A 19,812-nucleotide genomic window follows, 5' to 3' on the forward strand; every position below is an offset into this window, starting at 1 on the left:
CCCCAAATTTTGATGGTTGTTATATGAATAAATAGACTACTTATCAGTTCCAAAAGCAGTCATTTCACAGCAGCACCCACCCATTCCCTACCTAATTTAGTTTTCTTTGCCCAACAACGTGTATCTCGCAGTACAGTAATTCTGAGGATCTCAAAGCACCAACAAAAAGCTAATGGATTCATTTTTGCTATAGTGCTCTCCAGGATAATATTTCTTCTCTTTCTCACTGTGCTTTTTCTCCTCTACTGTCCAGCCCTCACAGCTGTGGTCACTGTGAATACTATATCCCTCTTTTACATCTCCAAGATGATTCCCACATCCACAAAACACTAAAACCAAAAGGTGTTCAGAATTGTACCTAGGGAAACACCAGCAGTGACATCAACAATGACATGTGACAGAACTTTCCTTACTGAAGGCTGGATTTCCTTCATTGCAAAGCACAAGACCACTGACATCCTCTGGTCTTCCTAAGGTAATTGGCTATTGAGGAGGGTCTCTGCAGAACCTGAGACAGAATTCTACTGATTGCTTCTTTTTGATCTGTGCTCCCCAAATCATAAAATTACCTTCAAATCCCTGTGGTCCTGGGGCACCCGGAGCTCCTGGATCCCCAGCTATGCCAGGTGTTCCAGGTAAGCCATCACGTCCTTTCAAACCAGATCTTCCTGGCAGACCTTTTGCACCTGAAGCACAACACAATTATTAATATCATTATTTCCCCATACTAACGCCTTCACTCCTACGATCATTTTCCAGAAGGGAAATAGGTTGTCAGCAGCCATGCTGAGAGCTCCCTCTTCACTAGCTGTGGTTACAACCAACCACCTCCATAAGGGACTCCACCTGATGCAACTGTCTGTTAAAGGATTGAGAAGTGCAGCTGAATATTATCCACAGCTGAAAATGCAGCACTGAGATCTCGGATAAGCCACCGACTTCAGCCTGAAGCTACATCAGACCTAAGACTCAGATTTCAATAAAAGAGAATATTAACATTTAAAAATCACCTAAATGGCAGTGCTGAGAAAGTGACTTGTGGGGCCTTGGAGAGCCAAAGGGTGCCAGACTCACCAAAGTTGCTTTGCTAATGATACAAACCTCAGGACTACAGGCTTAAGTTCCCAGCACTTCCCCACTTACTCTATTCTGTTGACAATTCAAGTAATTCCTAGTGGTGAATCATTTTCATGACCACTTCACTTCCTAGGACCTGGTATTGTATCAGCTGCATCACAGACTGCTACATTTTGGTGACCTGAGTGTACTTTTTACCTGGTTTTCCAGCTGGGCCCTGGAGTCCGGGATCTCCATCAAAGCCAGGGACACCATCAATTCCTGGCAGACCAGGTAAGCCTTTAGGGGCTGTGACTTCTTCTGGCTGTGGGGTTATTCCTGGAGCCCCTGGTCTGCCAGGGAGACCTGCACATGGGGCAAAGGACAGTGTAAATACCACCCCCCCAAAAAAATCACAGTTTTGGTGCTAATCCTGACACAAAGGATAAGAATGAGAAATTAAAATCACCTTTGTACATCAGCACTGGGGATCTTGTAAAAATTATGTCAAGTTCTAACTTACTTCAATCTCTAAAAAACTAAGAGTCTCCCAAATAAGCCCATTAAGGGGGCTCTGAAATCCTCCCCAGCACAAACCATGTGCAATAAATTGCAGGTTTTTAAATCCTCCAGCACTCACCTCGACGGCCCATTTCACCTTTCAGCCCAGCATAACCAGGATCCCCCGGAGGCCCATCTTTCCCTGGCATCCCCATGAGGCCAGGCTCACCTCTTACACCTGCAAGGACACACAGCTGAAGGCTCAGGGGCTGAGCACAGGCTCCTGATTCCGACCCAGAGCTGGGGCTCTGGGAAACACAGTGGTGGCAGCAACAGCATTTTGGCTGTGAGATGGAGGGGAGCACAACCCTTAAGGAAATCTCTGCTCATTTTGACATCCAGAATGGCTGAAGAGCCTCAAGACAAGAATTTCCACTGCTACCTAATTACACTTTATTGAAAGTACTCTTCCTGTTCTTTGGGTAACCCAGGGACAGTGTTTGGGGAGAACACATCTTTTCTGTTTGGAATCCATCACTGTGCACAGCACAGAGGCCTGTGGATCTGACAGCCTACAACGACAACGGGTCTTCACCTGGCAGTGGTTCTCCATCCTTTCCTGGCTTTTGAGCCCTGTGGTTTCTCTGAAACCTTGTTCCTGAAGATCTTGTGGGCAGCTGCCCTTTAGCCTCCTTTGGTACAAACCAAAGAGAGCAACATGTTCCCTGCCTTAGCCCAGAACATCTCTTAACTCCTACAATCCTCTTAGGCTCTTGTGGAGACCTAAATCCACCACAGTAATGCCTCTGAGCATATAGGACAGGTGAGATGAAACAGCATCTCCAGTCTTTGCCTAAAGAGCACAGGCAAGGGGGTAACTGTGGTGACAAGCACAGTGCCATTGCAGGTGGACACCATCTACTCAGAAAAAAAGCCACCAAAGGTAAGAGGAAAAAAATCATTCGGGGCACACTGAAGACAACCTGGAGCTGGCCTCACTTTGCTGCTTTTAGAGTCAGTAGGTAAAACCTGCATGAGCCAAAAGGGAAGATTTAGACATTTAGACATCAAACTCAGCCGTTACACCTGAATGAGGCCACACTAACCACCCAACAGCCATTCATGCTGGGGAGATGACATCTGCCAAACCACACCCAGATCCTTTCAAGGCAAGATTACCTTTGAATCCAGATGCTCCAGGGAGTCCAACTGGACCAGTGAGTCCCACATCACCCTTAATGCCTCGCAAGCCAAGAACACCAGGGAAACCTGGATTGCCTGTGTCACCTTGGTCAGAAGCTGGGCCAGGGGGCCCTCGTGGTCCTGGTAGACCTGGAAAACCTAGAGACAACAGAGTTAATTAGCAAAATCTATTCCTGGGGCAAAGTAAACGCTGGGGCTACCCCTGATGTGTCTTTCTAGAGGACAATCATTGTTTGGGTGTCTACATTTCCAAGGGTGTCATCCTCCCAAAGGAAAGGAATCAGACCCCACCTGCTTATATCCACTTAGGTCTCAAACTCTTTAATCCTTTTAACCACAGTAATCCAGATTCAAATTCTAGGCCTGAGAGTAACCCTTGCCCTACATGGTAGCTCCTGGTGACTCAAAAATTCCCTAGGAGAAGGAAAGCAGTGGCTTCAAATCTTTGGCCAGGGAAAAGTCTCAGCCTCCCCAACAAGGCTGTGAGGTACTGAATGGGTACCAATGCCATCATGACAAAACTTTCAAACTACACACATACCTGGACTCCCATCAGTTCCTGGATGGCCAGCATCTCCAGGTCTCCCACGTATATCAGAAGGAAGAGAAGCTCCAGGTGTTCCTGGCAAGCCAGGCAGTCCCATAGGACCAGGGGGACCTAGAATAAGAAATACAAAGTGAGACAGTGTAGCCAAAGGTCTTCATAGATTTCAGACATGGACAGAAGCAGTGGCTGAGAAGCATTTTTATTGAGGAGAACAAAGAGACATCTCACTACACAAGGGAAAAAATTACACATTGTGCTGTTCAGGAGAGGTGTAGAACTTTAAGACTGTTTCTCAAATAAAGGGCCACATCACAGAATTAACATTTATCTGTCACACTTCTAACCTCCTTTGTGGCTTCAGGAGTTCTCTTTGGTAATTCTGCTGACCGTGCAACCCATTAATCGCAGCTGCAATACATTTTGCTTACAGAACATCAATATTTACCCATGTCTCCTGCTGAGCCTTTTGGTCCAGGGAATCCTACAGCTCCTCTACCCAGGCCTGGAGAGCCTTCTTCACCCTTTGTACCTGGGAGACCTGCAGGTCCTTTCAGCCCAGGTTCACTCAAACCTAAATAAACATGGTTAACAAAGATAAGAGAGCCTATTCAAATTGTCTAATAGCAGTTAAATTATTACACAAAGTAAGTGCTAATAAGAAATTAGCCATTTACTGCTGTCTCTGCTGTTTTCAGTAGAGCAACTGAAAGAGAAGTGGTGCCTCACGTGCTACTCTAGTTGTGCAGAGTGAATTTATACAATCTGTGAGATGCTGAGAGAGAAGCATGTGACTGTTCTGGTCTTCCCACAAGCTCTTGCACAAGAAAGGGAAAACCACAGTCCTGTGACAGGATTTGCCTGCCAGCCTGTATGGTGTGTCTCCTGAGAGGACACAACATAGACTCAAGCTTTTGGTCTTTAAATAACCTTGTGGACTTCATGCTCCAAAACAGAGAGCTCAGTTTGCACAGGCTGCTGCAGAAGGCACACAGGCACAAGCAGGGCAGGGCAGAGGTTCCCAGGAAAAGCTGCAGGGAGGTGTTCAGCATGTTACCCTGAGTAAACACTAAGCACCTCCCTCAGGAAAATTGTGGAGGGATTATGCTGTAAATGAAATATGCTGTAAATCATTACCTTTTGATAGAGAATATTTTAAACAAAGAAAACACAGGTTATCATTTGAGTTTCACACATGAAGACTGTCCATTTTCATGCACAAAACAGCTGCCACAAATTGTAAGTGATACTTTACAAGATATAAAAGGAGATTTGTAACTAAACAAGTCTTTTTGGTAAGGTCTTTCTCCACTTCTTTACATTTAGTGAAACACTGTTTGCAAAATAGAACCATATTCTATTTCATATGATCAAAAGAAGAAAAAAAATCCAGCAAAAGCTTCCTAAAAGCAGAATCTGGAATATAATCAAAGAAATCAGCTTCTGATTTTACTGATGCCTTCCTTGAGCTCCATATAATGGAGGGCTCTGAAAAGCAGTACAGAAACATTTCAACACTAAGCCCAACTCAAAGCAAGCATTCAGTGCTGCCCTGCTCAAATCAAACATCCATTAGAAATGGAACAGTTTTATGATTTCACTCAATCAGTTTTCCAGCAGTGACATAGTCCTTCAGGAATTCAAGGAGAACCATCACAAGAAAAGCCTCCTCAGCTCCACAGGCTGCATCCTGTTCTTACTGATATAGAAGAATTTGTTCATGCACATTCAGTATCCTGAGGTCTTTTTTTCAGGTCATAATTAAATCCAGAACTGGGTGAAATAGGGGAATTTTGTGGGAAACACTGCTCTCATGATGGAGCAGTGTATGCATTTACCCAGATATGACACTTCCACTACACCTTTCCTTTACCTGGTGTTCCAGGAGACCCTTTTGTGCCTTGCAAGCCATTCAGACCATTTAAACCTGGAAATCCATGAAACCCTGAGGAGACAATGGGAACACGTAAGTGAAAAAATTACCAAACAATCCAGTTAGATGGAAATGCATAAGATGCTCCACGGAGAATACAATGCCTAAGGAAACCTGACATACAGGGGAACATAGGATGCAAAGTTTTCCTTCACACAAGCCCCCTTCATGGAAACTCTGCCCACTGCTCTCACCAGTTTTACTCTCAGTGAACACCCATCAGTGATTCAGATCAAGCAAGAGCCCCTCCCTCTCCAACCACTCCTCTGCTCGTTTCTAGCAGCTGGTGCCTGCACAGCACTGCCAAGAGCAGAGCTGATTTCCCACGCACAGCTGGCCCACACACCAGTGCTGCCTGCCTGCTGTGATAAACTTGGCCAAAACACTGGTTTTCTGACCCAACTTCTCCCACCATCTGCAGGCTCCAGATATACCTTTAGGTCCTGCTGCTCCGCGAGCTCCAGGGAATCCAACGGATCCTGGCTGTCCTGGAGGTCCTGGTGGCCCAGGGACTCCTCTCGGCCCAGCATTTCCAGGGATTCCTAAAAGCAAGCAGAAAAGTATTTCTGTACTATACATCACATCCAGGCTGAAACAGCTCCATCTTACAGCTTCTGTTCCTGCACTTGAGTCCTAAGATGGATGAATAAACTACTATTTAAATAAAGCAAAACCAGATCCAAATCTTTCCTCACTACCACTACTAGCATCACACATCATATTTGATGGCTCATTTTAATCATAACAACGACATTCTTTATCATCCACTAAGTGACACACTGAAACAGTTCACATACCACACAACTAAACTGTTTTTCAAATAAAATATTTCAATAACAACTTCCACTGTTGCCCAACCTTTAATCTTGATAACTATTTGGGAATCTACCTGCTAGATACCCCACAACCCAAAGACACTTAGAGCTGTCCTTCTGGGTAGGTTTGGCTCTAGAGAGGGAGAGAACAGAAGTATTGAGATGAAAGAGCTGTGAAGAAGCTGCTACTGCTTGTATCTAATGAAGGTCTTTCCCATTTGTTAATGGAATTCCTTTAGGTTTCAATCATGCAGGATTCACCATATTTGACTGACAGGACAAGGTGACACCTTACACTAATGTCAAAGAAAATTCCCATCTTCTTGCCAACCTTCCTGTTTAACCTCAGCTGAGACAGACCAAACAGGGCTAAGGAAACATCAAGGTGAGGTTGCTCCAGTCACACCATGAGCTGCAGAACTGAAGAGGCCTGGTCCAGTACCTGCTGGCCCTTCTTGGCCAAGATCTCCTGGGCTGCCTTTGGGTCCATTCACCCCAGTGTTTCCTGGGTAGCCTGGTTCACCCTTGAGTCCTTCTCTCCCTCTCTCTCCTGAAAGGATAAAATCATACGGCACAAGTCAGACTGGAGGAAGGTGTGAAGAGGGTGAGAAATGTGATATGTTGAGGTTGCAGCACTTGTGTCTGCTTAGCCATTGTCTGGGCCCTGGGCTGGACTCCCAGGATGCCAAATATCAGTGCAAGTTCACAAGTTCCTCCTCAAGAAGTGAAGTGGACTCAGCATTAGAATTGGGCTGGTCTTAGACATGTTCATTATCATCCAGATTTGTGCCCCACCTGGATTCTGGACTCCTCAGATCTCACTTCCAGGAGAGGGCTAAAGTATTTAAATTCATAGATTACAAAAATACCCAAATTTGGCAATGCCATCCTGTTTAGTCTCTAGAATTTTGCTCTTCAAGTGAGCAATCTAGGGCTATTTTACCTGGGAACCCTGGGTCCCCTCGCTCTCCTTTTGCTCCAGCAATGCCAGGAACCCCAACAGACTCTCCCTGGTCACCTGGAAAAGAAAGGGAAGACCATTCTGTAAATGATTATGGACAGAGGTTTCCAGAGCTCCTCAATGACCCTGTTTATGAAAACAAACCTTGCTAAACTTCAAATTCATGGAGCAAACAAAGGCAATAGCAAGTGATGCACCTGAGTCTGAAAACACTTATAACCAGCAATGGATGCAGATCCACTCATGCAAATGCATTAGACAGACATTTACAGGTAATTCCACAACATGCTGCACTTCACACTTTTGATGTGAGGAAATGAGAGAAAAGGTGCCTCTTGCACTGTCCAACATGGTTCACACGGTGCTGTGGCCAAACTTTCAATGGAATATAAAGTATTTAGGCTTAGGATGGGTCTTGTCTGAATGAAGCCCCTTACAAGGGGACATGTACTTTTGAGCCAGTCACTGGAGAGCAATGGACACTTCCAGAACACTACTCATTCCTTTATGTCATTAGTATTAGGACTGTGTATCCTGAAAGACCATGTACACTGTGAAAGATTACTTACCCTTTGGACCAGGGAGGCCAATAGGTCCGGGGAATCCAAGTATTCCTGTGATGCCATCTGAACCCTGAAAAAAACCGACACAACTAAAATGAGCCTTTGTTTTTTATTATTGCTGACTCCAGTCTGGGTTATGTGGGATAACAGAATACAAATGTGTAGGAAGAAATACTACATTTGTAGTAATAATTAATAGTAATAATTAAATGACACTACTAAAGTGTCATTTAACAGTATGAGCCAAACAAAAACAATCTGGAAGTTTTGTAAGGAAAAATCCTGCCAGCTTCTGCTGCTTTACTACAGAAGCACCAATTAGAACACAGGATTCTGCTAAGAGCATCAGAGAAGATGAAGATACTTAAGAAGGTATTTACCCTCTCTCCTGGCATTCCTGGAAATCCCATGATACCATGTGCGCCCTTCTGCCCTGGCAGCCCAGATTGTCCAGGTGGGCCAGGGAAGCCTGGGTCACCATGAAGACCTCTCTCTTTGCTTGCTAACCCAACTGGACCAGGGAGACCAGGCTGCCCACGGCTTCCTGGGATTCCTTTATCACCTGGGTTATACAGAAGAGTGTAATTTCAGTTAATAATCCATAAGAGCTGGCATTAGATCTGCAGAACAGAGCTTCAAAGGAAGATTGTTTTCTCAAAATTCAGAATTGCCATATGCAAATCTTGCTGAATGGGAATGGTAGAACAGAAAACAGTAATACTGCAGGCAGGCACTGTCAGAAGGACAGACCACGCTCCACTGACAACAAGCCCAATTACTGAACAACTGACACTAGCAACTAACTGCAATGTTGTGAAATACCTCTAGGTCCAGGGAATCCTCCAAGTCCAGCTAATCCAGGATCTCCTTTGTCTCCTTTGATTTGCAGTGCTTGTTCTGAAGGCCCAAGAACAGGAAGACCTGGTGGACCTATATCACCTCTGTCACCTGAAGAAATAAGAAGTCAGGAAATCTTGCAAAATAACCTAGCAGAGAAAGGTCATAGCACTAGAAGCCTGCAGACAAAACCAGAACTTCCATGCCTCCAGATGTGAATTCATCAGTAAGTGCTCAGCATCTTTGTCAAACAGGCCAAAGCATTTCACAAGGAAGAAAAGAGCTAGAAACGAGATACCAGACACAGATGTCTCAGAACAGCCTCCCAAGTCCCTCTGCTGCACATCCAGAAAAACCATTTCAGCTGTTTCTCACCTTTTTGACCTTGAAGTCCCACAACTCCAGGGCTTCCTTTTCCTCCAGCTGTGCCAAGAGCTCCTTTAAACCCATTCACTCCAGGGACACCAGGCAGGCCTGGCATGCCAGGAAAACCAAGGAGGCCAGAAGATCCTTTCTCACCTGTATAGAAATGTTGAGAAATAGAAAGAGAATATTAGTCTCTCCTGGTACCCTGCAAACCCACCTAGGTGGCAGGTAAAGGCTGTCTGGGTCTGACCAGGTACCCAAATTTGAGTAGTCAAACTTCATGGCACAAGCACAGCAGTGCCACTTCTTTCCCAGATCTCCATCCATGATGCTTTCAATCAGCACTTTTCAGTTCACCTTTGAGAGCCTGGTCCTGCTTCCACTGCACAGCAAACCCAATCAACTTCTTAGAGTGCAGTGTGCAGATCCATAGCTCTGTTGCTCTCTGCCTAAAATAACCAGAATTCTCCAAGTAACCAGCTACTGTGTTGCTGCTTAATGACCACACCGACTGTAAAGTTTAACTTCCCATTTGATTTGTGCTTCATTCTCTCCTTTTTTTCTATAAATTTCATTCACTGTTCATAATTTCTTCATCTTTCTTGCCTTTCTATCTTGATTTACACAATCCTTTGTCCATAACACCTTTAAGACAAATTTCCTTACAACCATTATTTGATAATTAAATCCATAATTCATAACTCGGCAGCAAAACAAATGCAGTCCAACACTAGTTGGGAATTTATTCTCTTCTGACAAGTTGTGCCTGAAATCACTATTAACAAGGTTGTTTTTTGTGGGCACAGTAATCTCAAGACTGAAACACATACCTTTTGGCCCAGAGAAACCCGGATGTCCATCTTGACCAAAAGGTCCAGGTGGCCCCACGAATCCTCTTTCCCCAGGAGATCCTGGAGCACCATCAAGACCTGGGAAGCCTTTCATACCAGCAGGGCCTTGTGGACCAACATCCCCCATCACACCTTTGACTCCAGGAAGCCCTGAATCAACACAAGAAAGAACTCAATAGAGTACATTGCACAAACACCAGGACAATTTGTGGCAGCTTCCCAAGCTCTTTAAACACAGCGTTGTTTTTAATGACAAATGGACTTTATGGCACATGCAACCTACTAGAAGGCAGAAAGCTTAGAATTGCAAAAGCATTAGTCATCTAATAATAAAATACCTATGAAGAGGGTTACTGCCTACATCACTACACAACTGGCGAGAGTGAAACCCCTTTTGATGTGTCCATTTTTGACCACTAACCTGCACAGTCTTACCTTTATCATCAAGGCAGCCAAAATAGAATGGGGAGCACCATTAATGTCAGCTTCTGCTACCTACTCCAGCCTCTGGGTGAACCAGACATCAACTGGAGAGGCTTGTTTTCACAAGTTTCTTTTCCACCTTGGTAGTTACTCAAGAGCAAACTGCTCACTAAAGGAACAAGCTGATTGTGCTGTCACAAAACCAACACCATATGCACTGTTTTGCCTCTAAATGTTTCTAGCTGAAGCTTTGTAACAGTTTACAATTTTAAATAAAGGCTCAAACCACTGAAAACAGAATGCTCAGATTCAAAGGAATGAAGAGAAGGAAAAAAAAAATCAGGTGGCTTCTGAAAAATGGCATTTGCAGCAGTAGCACCCAATCTTCAAGTTTTGTTATACTTTGTTGTAATCTTCTAAGCTACAACCCTGTATTTTTTGAAGCAGAAGATGAGAGGGCTGCCTTGTTTAAGAAGACAAAGGAAACACACACACTTAAAATCTCTGCATATTAAGGATTTTTTATAGGCTTGAAGCTTTGTTACTGTCTGAGCATTCTCATTACAATGGTTCTTCGCCCTCTGGTTTGATTAGCAATGATAAGGGGTATCACCTACGGTCAATGCAATTCTTGTAGCATTAAAAGCTGGGTTGTTAGTCCATGAGCTTTTATGCTACACTGCATTTTCTCACCTTGACAGCCTATGTGAAGAACCCATAACCAAACAGTGTGACATCAGAAATGGAGAGTTGATGATAAATGGAATAGAAACATGGTGAAGGAAAAAACCAACAAAATATGTAAACAGAAAGAACAAGGGTACAAAAGAAATTAATGATTCAGAGAGACAAGAGCTGCAAAAAAACTTGATTATTTGGAGCTTATCATCCTAGCAATGGGAGGTTTTTAAAAACAGTTGAAGAAAAGTCATATGTGGCATACAGACCATAAATGTAAAACAGTAGAGAGGCAGAAGGAATGCTAATATTAAAATTTAAAAAAAAAATTAAAAACTCTATGATTTTCATCTCAAATTATGTTCCTGCTTTCATTCATTTGTTGCCACTGTGCTCCAGCCCTGTCATTCTACATATCAGAACAGCACTGTTACATCCCAGAGTTATGTCCTAGACCATTATCTACCAATTCCCAGGTCTCTCTTTGCTTGGTTCTCCAGTCTGGCACACACTGTTACAAAACACTTCAGTTCTTTGCAGCTTGAGAGATACTCCTATACTCCAAAGGTGGGGGCTTTTTGCCCTTCAGTGAAGGAAAATACATTTATCTTCTGCCCCAGTGAAGAGAAAGACAGAGAAGACAAGTGATTGTTCTGAGAAAGCCAATAATTTTTTGATCTAAGTCACGTTTCAAGCAACCACACACATTGGAAATTAATTGTCATGAAAATGGGAAATGAAGATTAGTCAATGATACAGCCAGCATGTAAGAGGAAAGATGTTAAAAACATCAAGACATTTAAGATGCTTTCTTCTTTCTGCTATGCTTTCTACAACATTGGGGCAACATTTTTAGGCAGGAGTTGCCCAGAGTCCAAGGCAACAGCCTCAAAGCCTGCACTCTGTTATCCCTAACCAGGGGTAGGAACTCACTCCTAGCAAATGCCAAATCTCTCCCACACTCCTTCAGCATTGCAGAGTTCAGCACAGTTAGTTGTCTGCACTTGAAAACATTACATACCTGGTGCTCCTGGAAGGCCAGCTGACCCCAAGGGTCCTGGTTTTCCCTTAATGCCAAAAGGACCTCCAGGGCCAGGAGGTCCCCGCAATCCAGGGACACCTGAATATCCTGGATGACCCTGTTCACCTTTAATACCCAGGAGGCCTGGTCTTCCATCTAGCCCTGGAAACAGAGAGATGTGAAGTTACAGAACAAATAAAGCAAAATTCACAATTTTAATTAAAAAGTGTGTTTTAATAAAAGCCTTTCAGTTGCATTAGATTCTAAGAGAAAACCAGTAAATTACCATCTGTGAGCAGCTCTGAGGAGCTGCAGTGTCTTAAGGAGGTTGGAAAAGGTCTTTGAAAGACAAACAGTTTGATGTTCCCAGATACAAGCAGTATCAGTGCTCACCTTTTGGTCCTGGAAATCCAATATCACCTGTAAGCCCTTTATCACCTGGGAGTCCAGGTCGGCCACGCTCTCCCAGGGCTCCACTCTCAGCACCAAATACATCTCCAGGAGCTCCTTTTATTCCAGCTAAGCCTGAAGCACCCATTTTCCCAGGCAAACCATCTGTTCCATCCAGTCCTGGAAGTCCTTGTGACCCTTGGTCTCCTCGAGGTCCAGGGAAACCTTCAAGAGAAACCCAGTAAAAGACACTCAGCAGAAGCACAGAATAGCTGCTTCCATTAGCATCTCGAACAAAGCCAACATTTTAAAAAATTCCATGCAAGAAAAAGTTGCTTGAAAAGTTGCAGAATGTTTCAGTACTGAATTAGAAACAGTAACTGGTGATAGAAAGTCACCCCAGTAAATTCCCTCTTACCAGGTTCCCCTTGCAAGCCCATTATTCCTGGAGACCCTGGCTGTCCTTTAGACCCATGTAATCCAGGTTGGCCTGGAATGCCAGAAAAGCCTTTGCTGCCTTTGGGACCTAAGGGTAAAAATTAATTAATATTAATTAATAATACTAACAAGTGAATAATGGAAGACAAAAACAACAGCACAAGAAAACAGGTTCGGATCTTTTCTGCAAAGCTGATGCTGGATACCCTTGCTGGATACACAATTTAAGCTAAACAAAGTCTCAAAGCTATGGCTGCTCATGAGCTACATAAACACAGAAGCAGAGGGTTTGTGTTCAGAGGCTACTTGAAAGGGAAAAAAATGGTGCAATTGTTATGATACTCCACGGGATCTGAGCCTCGTTACTTGGGAAAAAAAAAAGACATTGTTCTGCCAGTTAATGCTCTGGAAAAACTACCACTTGGAGGAGGATTAATTAGGAGGTATTATCTTTCTTGAGGAATAAGTGCTTCTTGGTAGTCAGCCAGTGCATTACATCAGTGGTCTCCCTACCTGGCAGTCCTGGAAAGCCGGGAGTCCCTGGGGGCCCGTATGCTCCAGGAACTATGCAGGGCAAGGTGACACCTAAAACAAAGGAACATTGAGGCTGCACACAGTCCCCTTCAGGCAGGTGGTCAGAAGAGGAACATTTAATATCCAGATGCTTTTTACAGGACACATCACAAGTGGCTGTGAGTGAACTTCTCTGAGACATTTCCTCTTCACGTGTTGTACAATAAAGAATGACATTTTCCAAAAAGCAAGCATTTGGGGTACAACTGACCTGGAAAGGGTAGTTTTAATTAATACTGTTCCATTCACCTCATATGGCCTTAAGAACTGTCTTGTGCAAGTTTTTCAAAGACACTTCTGTAAAATAGCACATTCTGTATTTTATATTATTAGTCAGCAGTAGAATACTTGAACAATGGATATTTCGTGTGAGGATCACTGAAATGTAAATAGGATTGTTTCCTTGTGTGTTTTGCAAAATTATGTACGCAAGTCTTGCTGCAAAAATTATATGAGCAAAACTTTACCTTCCCCAGCTTAATACTCTATCACAGTTTACACAATAATATCTGAATATCAAGGAAATTAAACAATTATGAAATCATCGTGTCAGGTATAAAAGTGAAATATGGGCAATTCCAACATTTTTGGGTAATCTCATAATACCAGTCTAGCTTTTTATAAAACACTGAGTTAGACTTCCAAAGCAAGACAGTTTCACCTTGTTTTACAGCACGTGACATGAACTTGAGCAAAATTCCTCCGTGGTGTCTTTGACATGGTAACTTCAGTAGGTCACAGACACTCTCCACGTTTTTGTGATCAGACCTTTCTGGACAGCATAAGAAATTTCTTCCACCCACCCACATTTCTTCAATATTAGATGAAATTTCCTACATCAAAGGCTCTTTTAATGTATGCAAATTATTTCCTAGTATGGAGGGAATGATGCATTCACAAGTTTTCTTACACATCTCTATGGAGGTGCAAACTGAACTGGCTAATGACTTATTCACACTTTCCCACATATTTTGACTATAGATACTCTTCTACAAAGGACTGCTTATTGTTCCCAAAGCTTTGATGTAGCATTCATAATAAGCTGGTTTCTGATGTGCTCCACAGAATATCTGGAGTTCACATCATGCACAGAGCATTTTACTTTTACTTATCTCACAATGCAATTTTAATTTAGCAGATTTTGTAAGAGACAATTTACTGAACAAAGATGTAAGCATTCATAGCTATGAATTAGTAAAGCTTTTAGCATTTAGCATGTGACTTGAATTGGAAAAAAAGCTTATGCAGACTGTTCCTGGGAGACATTAATGCTAGCTGTCTCCTCACCCCACAACAACAACCCAGCATGACACTGGTGTGAGGTAATATGGCATCCGGCATAGCCAGCAACCTTCCCAGCACTGTTCTGGCCTGGCTCTCACCTCCCTCTGGGTTTGAGAGTCCTCCGCCAACTCCTCACACTGCACTGGTCTTACCACCAAGTTTCTGAACTCAGAACATCAGTTTATCAGTCCAGAAAGCTATGCTACAATATACAAACCTGTGCAAACCAATATACAAACCTATGCCTGCAAATACATTACTGATTCTGCATTATTGATACTGAAAGAATTACAAACCTCGAAGCCCAAGTACACACAGAATGAAAAATACACTGAAAATCAGCAGTGACAAAGAAAAAATACTGCTTGTCTTAATTTATATTTAAATGGCTGACATGGAATCAAGACACTGGGGCTAGTTCTCTGCAGTCATTTTGTTATGAAAGTATTTTCCATAAATGTTTAGATGTAACTCAATTTGAGAATGAGCATGAAACATCATATATGAAGCATTATCAAACCCATATTTACTTTATCACTTGTCATTATGGTATGCTTCAGGTACATACAGTGGCACACCAACTAAGCCAAAGTGTAGCACCTGAGAAAGCAAACATAGCCCAGAGCTGGTTGCACCAGTCGAAACTGAACTCCCTACCTGACTGTGGTGACAATCTCTTATTCACCATTCATTCGTTCATACAATGTATTACAAATTGTTATTTTAAAAAAATCTGGAGCTCTTATTTTAATAGCAGTAATAGTTCTGAAAACTGATTAAGACATCTCAGATATCAGTGAGTTACTATTTTTATCTGGACAATGAAGTAGGCTGTGCTTTTTTAAAAACCTCATATTATCATTCTTCCAAACTACCTTTGGTGTAAAATGATTCTCCAGCAATAGTCAGTGAGCAGGTCCACCTAACACTCTTAGTATTTGAGCACTGCTTGAGTATTTGTTGCTTATTATCTGTGTCCTCCTGAACATGACAACTTGAGAAAGCTGTGACTGCTGTGTGAGGTTGGTGAGCCCACGAACCAGTTACAATTAATTTAAAGAGCAATCTTTAGCCTAATGCAACCTTCTAGCCTGGCTACAAGCACAGCAGTAAGTCGAGTGCCATTTGACTTGCAGCTTTGCACCTTTTCATGATAAAGGCAGACCAAACAACACCTACCTGGGGGGCCTGGAAGACCTGCTTGTCCTGGAAACCCATCTGCTCCTGGGTCACCTGGCGGTCCACGAACTCCACTAGGACCCGGATATCCAACACCAGGAGAACCTATTTCTCCACGATGGCCCTTGGAGCCAGGTAGTCCTGGCAGTCCTTTTTCACCTGGGAAACCTAGCCCACCATCACCCTGTTCACAGTAAAGACAATTACAGCTGAAAATCAAAGATATATAATTTTTAAAACTGCATAAGAGTTTTGTTGTGCAAAGGTTCAGATGAGCCTGGAAAGGTATATGGAAATGACTGTAAATCTTTATTTTAAAATGCAGGGGAAATCAGCGACTATTCAAAAGAATATTTTATGTTCTATTTGCCAAAATGCAAATCTTACATATTCTGAAAGACATTTACTTTCTTTTTAATTAGAAAGTTTCTGGTGCGATTTTTCTATTTCAAGATTTCCCTTGTAGTTATGCCCCCAGTGTCTTTTATCTTTTAGGACACAATATAAAACAGAATTAGGGTCTACCCCACTACTGAAGTTTATCTTTTGACTGGGTAGCCAGAGGTATAAGGATTGGCAATTATTAATCCTGACAAAGACAAATTTGTGCTCCGGGATGTTGAGCTTTTTATGTATTTGGAGATTTACCACAGGGCTAATCACGACCAGTTAGCTAGGCCTGGCCACTGTCTCTGCTCCTTATTCCAGTTTTGAAGCACTGCTGCTAAATTAATTTGGACTTACTGGAGGGCCTGGTGGGCCTGGCAAGCCTGGAAGTCCATCCCTACCAGGAGTTCCCGGGATGCCTGAAGGTCCTCTGGGTGCTGTCGCACCACGGTCCCCACGAGCACCTTTGGCTGTTGCATAGGATGGATCCCCTTTTTCTCCCTTAGGGCCTGGAAGACCTTGCTGACCAGCTGAAGCCTACACACCAAAAGATAAAAAAACCCCAGGAATATGAACATGCAGAGAAAAGGCTTTGCTTCTTAAAAATATCATATGAGGAAATGACTGGAGCTGGAAAGAATCTCCAAAGGGTTTCCTATTGTATACATTGCACTGGGCGAAAAAAAAAAAAAAAAGAGAGGTTTGATTATTTTCAACTGTTTCTACTGTCACTACAGCTTTACATGGCAAGACAAACCCTGGTATACAGCACTAGAGAGACAGTAATCTTGTATGGCATCTGGGAATGTTATATCACTCATGATATAACAGGACCCAAGTACTGAATCTTCTTCCCTATTCCTTGGTGTGCTGCATTTACTGACACTAATAAAGATATTCTGAAGCTGAAAGATTGGTATCTTTATGGACTACAACTTTCAAAAGTAAATACTTACAATGAGCAATGCTCAGCAATTTGGAAGATCCTATTTTTTATGGTTGCTGTTTGATAAAACACTCAGCTCAACTCTCACTGATGTAATTAGCATCCAGCAGTCAGGAGGCAGACTGCATCTACAGTGCACAGTTTTTACAGCTATGAGCAATGATGTGGAAAGATCTCACCATCTGATTTTTCAGATCTTCTCCCCATGCACATGTACATCTGCTTCCCCAGCCAGCCCTCACTTAGAAAGAGCCCTGGGTCTAATCCATGTATGTCTACATCCAAGAAGTCCTGGGGTGAATAACTGCTACTGTTTTTCTCTTGACTGATGAATGTGCAGTTCTCAGAACTTAAGAACCATTTCTTCTCCCATTTTTATAGGTGATGCTGTCTCTACTTTCAGCTTCTTTTCACAGATCAGTTTCTAGGTTGCTTTTTTTTTTTTTTAAATCCAAACAAATAGAAGACATTATGGAAAAAAATAAAAATGTGTTCTGCTTTCACTACATTCAACGCCAGCAATTGCACATGGGCACTTCTTCTCCTTTAATTCATGACAACCAATATAAACTCTTCCTGCCTTACCGGAGGGCCTCGCAGTCCTGGTGCACCCACAGTGCCTGGGTCTCCACCAATGCCCTTAGCACCAGGCACACCAGGGCTTCCCGATGGACCTGGTGGACCTGAGATGCCTTTTAGACCAGCTCTTGTAACTCCTCCATCACAAGCACAATCACCTGCCTCTCCTGGAAAATACAGTCAACACTCCAAACTCAGTTTCATTTGGATAAAGACCCTTTTCAGTTGCAAGAGCTTCAAAAGGAGTATTTGATTCCATTAAGACAAAGCCATTCTCATATGATTTGATTTTATGCCTCCTCTGCTCAGGTGATGAGAGTGCCAAGCAAGTGGAGCTCAGGTTTTCTCCAGCTGAATTTCTGTGCAATGCCCCTCAGCATAAACCTCAGCACTTCTAGACCTCTTCCCAAAGGTTTAAACCTTCCTAAACAGATGGGTTTAGGAGAGCTTTAGGGAAGTCTTTTTGGTTTTTTTAGAGATAGTTATTATGTCAGAGAAAGCAACTCCATACTTCCACTCACAGTAGGTTACAATGACCCTCACCTGAATCTTTATATTTCCCTGAACTGTAATTGGCCATGGATCCAAACAATCACCAAGCACAGTGGTGTCTGCATCATAACAGCTTTTGCTGCTGATTCTGTCTAACACTAAGACCCAAATTCTCACAAATTTTAGCACAGAAGAGAATAAAATTGAGTTTCTCTGTCATTTACAGTCTGTATTGCCAAAAGCAGTGAACAAGATTTTATTTCTAGGTCTCACTGCATCTTATGGCTTTAAAGCATAACTTACTTAGCTAATTTTCTGGGTATGAGATATTTATCGGTTTATTTGGCTGAGCAGAGTAGGAGGTAAAAATAGGATTTTACTGGCAGTGCTGGGCATAACTGTCTAAATTGTAAAGGCTGTTGCTCCCTTAACCCAGCTCAACCTCCTGTGATTTGTCATAAAGACACATCTCATCCCTTAGAATATTAACCACGTGTAAATGTATTTCTGAGGCCCAGTGACTGCTAAAAGGGTCTCCCAAAACAAGAGTCATTTACCTTTGTAGCCCTTTGGACCCAAAGCTCCTGGAAGCCCTCTTTGTCCAGGCTCCCCTGGGGCACCAATCCTTCCACTCAGGATCATGTCTGGGGAGAATGAAGGGCCTATATGCAGAAAGAAGGCAAGGAAAAGCCATGAGAAGGTTGATTTCCAGCTCTTTACTGACTTACAGTGTCAGTTTTGCAGCTGACAGAAATGGCACTGGATGAAACCGCAACTGTGGAAGTTACACAAGGAGGTGGAACTTGGTTGGTATCATGGGTTGCAGTCCTCTGCCACATTTGCTTCCAGCTCCTCATACAGAAAAGCAAAAGCTCTCAAAACGTGGATGCAATAGAGTTTCATTCCTCTGCTCTGCCACTGCACCTTTTGGCAAACTTAGCTGGCCAAAGAACTCACCAAACTGTGAACAGGAAGTACAAAGAAGGGCAAATGGCTTCTCATTCAGTGGCTGCAGCTCAGGAAAGACACTAAATGGTAAAAAGGTTAAGGGGACTTGTCCTGTCCCTCACTTCATGACTGCAGGATTATTTTCTACATCGGTTTATATGCTGAATAGAATGAAACATAAGCTGACGGAAACAGCAGTGGAAAGTGATCTAACATAATCTAAAACTACACTGTCTGAAAACCCTTCCCCTCAGTGACAACAGTAAGACTGAGTGCTGACCAGCACCGTCTGATGTGCCACGGAAACAAACTGCAACCATCAGCTAAACACAGCTACAAGAGCTTTACAGACTCTGCAGAAAAGTGAGCCAGATTTGACTAGCAAACAGTTATTGATAAGAGACCACTTATTTCTTCTGCACAGAAAATCATTTCATCAGATCACTGGCTCCATCGTTGGAGCGTGTCCTGTTTTGAAAGGTTGGCTCTCAAAAATAAAACAGGCTGTTTGAATGCAGCTTATGGCAGAATGGTAAAACACAAAGTTTTGTAAAATCAACCCTCTTCATGTAATACTCAATTTCTGAGGAAAATAAAACAATGCACAATTAATCACGCCATCTATACAAATGAACATGTAAAAATAAAATCACATTTCATTAGATCTGAGAACTGTCTCTTCAGGCATCCTATCTGACCCCTGGTACCCAAAATACCTACTCACAAGACAGATATTTACCTCAGGTGTTCATAAGGTCATGGTCTATCCTTTACCTAAGCTAATAAGAGACTAGCCTAGAACTTCAAAGTGTCATAAATTGTGTTTACATAACCTTATGCTTCA

The 19,812-nt window shown here is 42.8% G+C and overlaps 1 protein-coding gene across 2 annotated transcripts in view; it reads right to left on the bottom strand.

The window, feature by feature from the left end:
* COL4A6 (collagen type IV alpha 6 chain) overlaps positions 1-19,812 on the bottom strand; it is a 116,048-nt gene that overhangs the window by 2,751 nt on the left and 93,485 nt on the right. Inside the window, exons 20-43 of one of the 2 annotated variants that reach the window (XM_027716438.2) lie at positions 18,578-18,682; positions 17,535-17,695; positions 16,361-16,540; positions 15,617-15,800; positions 13,094-13,165; positions 12,561-12,668; positions 12,146-12,367; positions 11,753-11,914; positions 10,747-10,755; positions 9,610-9,780; positions 8,789-8,932; positions 8,399-8,524; positions 7,957-8,138; positions 7,583-7,646; positions 6,996-7,070; positions 6,495-6,602; positions 5,672-5,779; positions 5,178-5,249; positions 3,753-3,878; positions 3,302-3,418; positions 2,737-2,898; positions 1,697-1,795; positions 1,276-1,422; positions 570-686 (exon numbers count right to left, since the gene is read on the bottom strand). In XM_027716438.2, the coding sequence (XP_027572239.1) occupies positions 570-686; positions 1,276-1,422; positions 1,697-1,795; positions 2,737-2,898; positions 3,302-3,418; positions 3,753-3,878; positions 5,178-5,249; positions 5,672-5,779; positions 6,495-6,602; positions 6,996-7,070; positions 7,583-7,646; positions 7,957-8,138; positions 8,399-8,524; positions 8,789-8,932; positions 9,610-9,780; positions 10,747-10,755; positions 11,753-11,914; positions 12,146-12,367; positions 12,561-12,668; positions 13,094-13,165; positions 15,617-15,800; positions 16,361-16,540; positions 17,535-17,695; positions 18,578-18,682 (3,021 nt within the window). The remainder of the gene's footprint in view (positions 1-569; positions 687-1,275; positions 1,423-1,696; positions 1,796-2,736; positions 2,899-3,301; positions 3,419-3,752; positions 3,879-5,177; positions 5,250-5,671; positions 5,780-6,494; positions 6,603-6,995; positions 7,071-7,582; positions 7,647-7,956; positions 8,139-8,398; positions 8,525-8,788; positions 8,933-9,609; positions 9,781-10,746; positions 10,756-11,752; positions 11,915-12,145; positions 12,368-12,560; positions 12,669-13,093; positions 13,166-15,616; positions 15,801-16,360; positions 16,541-17,534; positions 17,696-18,577; positions 18,683-19,812) is intronic. The other variant, XM_027716439.2, reaches the window with a different exon arrangement.

This window comes from Pipra filicauda, unplaced genomic scaffold (genome assembly GCF_003945595.2).
Source record: "Pipra filicauda isolate LSUMZ 115617 unplaced genomic scaffold, ASM394559v2 scaffold58_size5111680_pilon, whole genome shotgun sequence".
Lineage (NCBI taxonomy): Eukaryota > Metazoa > Chordata > Aves > Passeriformes > Pipridae > Pipra > Pipra filicauda.